Genomic DNA, 4748 nt, shown 5'->3' with positions numbered 1-4748 from the left:
TTGATGCAGATTGCTAATGGTTGAGACGCAATGTTTTTTTTTTTTTTTTTTTTAAAAAAGAAGAAGCGAATCTAATTCGTTCTAGCTTAGGAAACTAGGAAAGTCGTGTGACACTAACCAGTGTCGAGGGAAGAAGAATTGCGAGATATCTTGATTATGAAAAAAATAAAGAAAAAAATGTGTGGATAAAATTGTAAACGAAAAAGTTAAAATATATTATCATTGTGCCTTTTTGGTTAACAATAGTTAGGCACCAAAATAATGACTGATAAATTTGAAATAATAATTTATTTACATTTGTCTTGCACAATAAAAATATACAAGCATGAGAAATAGAATCCCGATTTTCCTTGCTTATTTTGAATCGCAGTCCTACTGCTTTCACTATAATTATTTCCGGTCATTATGTCTTTCTCATTAAGATCAAAGTGAAAAATAAGAATTTTTATGAGTGCCTTCCATCTAAAATAAATTTATATTAACAAAAGTAACTATTTCTATATATTTTATTTTATATTAACAATGACTGCGAATCACAGAAATAATTATATAAATTAAAAAAAAGGGACAAATGTCAATTTTTTTTTTTTGTGGTAATGACCAAATAGTAACTCTAAATGTGATTCAAAAGTCATTGGCAGCATCTACCAAAAAGAAGTTATGTACAGAAAATATTCTACTTAATCGAAGCATTTTTTTGGAAAATAAGAAATTTTATTTCCAAAAACGATCTAACAACTTTGTTACCCAAAATTCACTTCTTTTTTTTTTGAATGGAAAAATGGGATGGATCCAACCCGATTTTAGACCCAAATCAAGTGCAAAATTAAGTAATTTAGAATTTAAAGAGTATTATGATTTGAACTAAATATAAGGATCCTAATCGAATAAAGTTGTTGTTTTTTGTTTTTGGAAATAATATTTTATTTTTGATTTATTTATGAAAAAAAAACTGCAACATTGATCCTTATCCTCATTTATGTGAAAAATGAATAAAATAATTTCTTAATTCTTATATTTATTTATTTATTATGTTATTATGTGCTCTTGGTAGTAGACCGAACCACACTGCTTCGTTTCGCGCCGTTACTTTTGTCTGTCTTTCCCTTCGTCCCTCATACTCCACATAGCACACTTACTCTTCTCTCTGTTCCTCTGCTTCTCAGGTAAGCTCAACCCACCTTATTTTCATCATTTTCTGTTTATTTCGTGTTATACTTTTGATGGGCTATTTCAAAATTCCCTTTTTCCTTTATTTCTGTGGTATGTTATGTACCCTTTGTTGGGTATGAGTCATGAGTGTATCATGGTTTTCATTGTTTTTCCAGTATATTCGTGCTTTTCTTAATGGATATGTGATGAAATTTGCCTGTACAAATGATTGCTGTTGAAAAAGTCAGAGTAAAGCTTCAAGCTTTATGATGTCCCGGCGACAAAAAGAAAGCTTGCCCATTCTTTGATTTTTAAGGGTTTTTCAATTTTGAACTGTGTGGCCCAAGTATAAACTATAAAGTAGTTCATAGAATCTGGTAATACTAACAAAAAGCCTGTTTTGCAGCTCATGATGTGTTTGTTTAAGAATAATCTGAGATTCCCCTATCGAAAAGTCTAATCAAATCTGTATTTATAGGGGGAAATTATATCAGTTTGATTTGTACTCCATCATTTATTTCTCAGCTTAAATGTATTTCTTTTTTTTGTTCAAAACCATCTTTTCCCCTGCAAGAGAGCTAACTTATTTATGAACCATGTATTAGAGCTTTAGATTACAAGGATGCAAGCCACTACTGGAGTTGCAATGATGGGTTCTTTGCAACAACAGCCTGTTTGGACAAAGGGGATGACTTTCCCTAATAAAGGGCTCGGCAATAATGGATGTTTAGCTCAGACGAAGTTCTATAGTTTGAAGCCATGCAAAGCATCTCATGTTGAAGGAACTGTACTTACTGGGACTCCATCATCTTTGTCCGTCTCTGTACCTGAAATTGGAGGTAATTATAGTTTTACCATCTGACTGAAAAATTGGTGGTATGTGCAAGTGACTTGTATTTATCTATTTATTTATTTTACCCCTTTGTAAACTAGAGGATGATAAATACTATTGAAAGTTTTAGATAGATGCGTGTAGAACAAGTGTAAATCATCCCAGACAATAGGCTTGAGGTTTTCAGTTTTGTATTGTATCAGGTGATGGAAGCAAGTTTGTGGACTATGGCTTGGGTGAAGCCGATCATGAGGTTCGTGCAATTATTGATAAGGAAAAGGACCGACAATTTAAAAGTTTAGAGCTTATTGCCTCGGAGAATTTTACTTCTAGAGCAGTGATGGAAGCAGTTGGTTCATGTCTCACTAACAAGTACTCCGAAGGACTACCGGGTAAAAGGTAAATTCTTCTATCCATTTTGTTTCGTTAGAATATAAGAATTTTACCGAATGCTGTCTTCTTTTTCTGTTTAAGTAATTTCATTGACTGGAATCTTGTTATACATGTAAGGTATTACGGTGGTAACGAGTACATTGATGAGCTTGAAATCCTATGTCAAGAAAGGGCTCTGACAGCATTTCATGTAGATAGAGAGAAATGGGGTGTAAATGTTCAACCGTTGTCTGGTTCCCCTGCTAATTTTGCAGTATATACTGCAATTCTTAAACCACATGATAGAATTATGGTAAACTATTCTCCATTCAATTTAACTATGCCAGAACGGTGTTCACGTTATGTAATTGTCCTAATGCACAATGGTAATTTACCAGGGTTTGGACTTGCCTCATGGGGGGCATTTATCACATGGATTTATGACACCCAAGAGACGTGTATCAGGAACATCCATTTATTTTGAATCTATGCCTTATCGACTTGATGAATCAACAGGTTCCTTTTTTTCTTGTCATTAAATTATTGCAGATTTATTTTCTAATTTGTTTGATAACTTAAATTTTTAGCCTGTTTTGGGTTCTGTCAGGTCTTATTGATTATGATATGTTGGAGAAAACTGCAAACCTCTTCCGGCCAAAACTCATAATTGCTGGTGCCAGTGCTTATCCTCGAGACATTGACTATCCTCGCTTCAGAAAAGTATGTTCTCTACTTAATTGTTTTCTGGAGTATATCATTGATTCATACCCTTGAAAATCTTATGTGATTATGTTTGCAAAGAACTAATGATGGCTTATATACTTGTGAAGATTGCAGATGAAGTAGGTGCTTTTCTTATGATGGATATGGCTCACATAAGTGGGCTTGTTGCTGCATCTGTGCTTGCTAGTCCCTTCGAGTTTTGTGATATTGTGACCACCACAACCCACAAGGTTTGCCTTGAGATTTTTTTACTTCGTGCTTTCTACGTTATGGGTTTTGAATGAATTAGTTTTGTGAAAGTGTATTATTCTATTATGCTTACTTGAATCCGTAATCCATGTTATATATAACTTGTGTGTTGTATTAAGACACAGTCGCAAATGACTTTATCCATTATATATTTAATCCAGTCCTTGAGAGGTCCAAGAGGTGGTATGATATTCTTCAAGAAAGATCCTGTGCATGGAGTTGATCTGGAGTCTGCCATAAACAATGCTGTTTTTCCCGGTCTTCAGGTAAATTAGAGTTGCCATCTTGCTAGTTCTCTTAAGCATTCTGATTGATAAGATGCAAGTATGCTTTGAACCTCTGCTGTCAGATACATCAACTTCTTTCCCTTTGTAGTTTGTGATCCTAATAGTGTAAGTCAATTATTCAGGGTGGTCCTCATAACCACACAATTGGAGGACTAGCAGTTTGCTTGAAGCATGCTCAATCTCAGGAATTTAAAAATTACCAAAACCAGGTACAATACTTTTCATCATTAATTAGAATCGATGCAAGGCGCTTCCTAATGATTGCACATGTATGCACCATTGTGCAGGTGGTCTCTAACTGTAGAGCTCTTGCAAACCGGTTAATTGAGCACGGATATAAACTGGTCTCTGGTGGTAGTGATAATCACCTGGTTCTTGTTGATCTGAGACCATCTGTAAGACTCTTACTCATGCCTTTGTTTCTATTGTCAGAACAAATATAATGTAGTCTATGAAATTTTTCATAAGTAAACTGCAATGAAAATTCCTAACCATGCTTTTCAATGTAAAGGACATGACATGATCATATCATATTAACTGGCATCAATTTCTTCAGGGTATCGATGGCGCACGAGTTGAGAAAATTCTTGATATGGCTTCCATAACCCTCAACAAGAATTCAGTTCCCGGTGAGACTATTACCACTTAACAAGCATAATTTTTTTCGCATACTTTTGCTAATTGTGATGTTTATGCTGCATTAATTTTTACTGACATTTGGCTAATTATAAAAGGCGATAAGAGCGCTCTAGTTCCCGGAGGCATTCGGATTGGATCGCCGGCAATGACAACAAGAGGACTCGGCGAGAAAGAGTTCACATTGATAGCTGACTTAATTCATGAGGGTGTCCAGATAAGTCTTGAAGCCAAGAAGTTGGTGTCAGGGACAAAGCTGCAAGATTTTATGAAGTTTGTAACATCTGCTGAGTTTCCTTTGGGAGAAAAGGTTTCAGAGTTGCGTGGTAGAGTTGAAGCTCTTACTACTAAGTATCCAATCCCAGGGGTCTAAGCCTGTGTACTTCATTTTAGAAGCTGTTCAACAATTTTTTATATAATAATTACATGCTTCGTCTGTATGTTACTGATTTTATTAAATTACTTCTTTAAATAAAATACCTACCTACCTTGCAAAA

The 4748-nt window shown here is 34.6% G+C and overlaps 1 protein-coding gene across 3 annotated transcripts; it reads left to right on the top strand.

Moving 5' to 3' along the window:
- The first annotated feature begins 1035 nt into the window (after positions 1-1035).
- LOC107468159 (serine hydroxymethyltransferase 3, chloroplastic) lies at positions 1036-4748 on the top strand. 3 transcript variants are annotated; one of them, XM_052255388.1, is made up of 12 exons: positions 1053-1167; positions 1769-1991; positions 2188-2383; positions 2495-2669; positions 2755-2872; positions 2964-3076; positions 3187-3309; positions 3490-3594; positions 3738-3824; positions 3903-4010; positions 4172-4244; positions 4350-4748. In XM_052255388.1, the coding sequence occupies exons 2-12, from the start codon at positions 1775-1777 to the stop codon at positions 4622-4624; spliced, it is 1590 nt and encodes a 529-aa protein (XP_052111348.1). In that variant the 5' UTR covers positions 1053-1167; positions 1769-1774; the 3' UTR covers positions 4625-4748. The 3 variants fall into 3 exon arrangements, with proteins under 3 accessions (XP_020988196.1, XP_052111348.1, XP_020988197.1); XM_021132537.2 differs by having other exon boundaries at positions 1036-1166; positions 1758-1991; positions 3738-4010; XM_021132538.2 differs by having other exon boundaries at positions 3738-4010.

This window comes from Arachis duranensis, chromosome 10 (genome assembly GCF_000817695.3).
Source record: "Arachis duranensis cultivar V14167 chromosome 10, aradu.V14167.gnm2.J7QH, whole genome shotgun sequence".
Taxonomy (NCBI): Eukaryota; Viridiplantae; Streptophyta; class Magnoliopsida; order Fabales; family Fabaceae; genus Arachis; species Arachis duranensis.
This window is presented reverse-complemented; position numbering and strand designations above follow the sequence as displayed.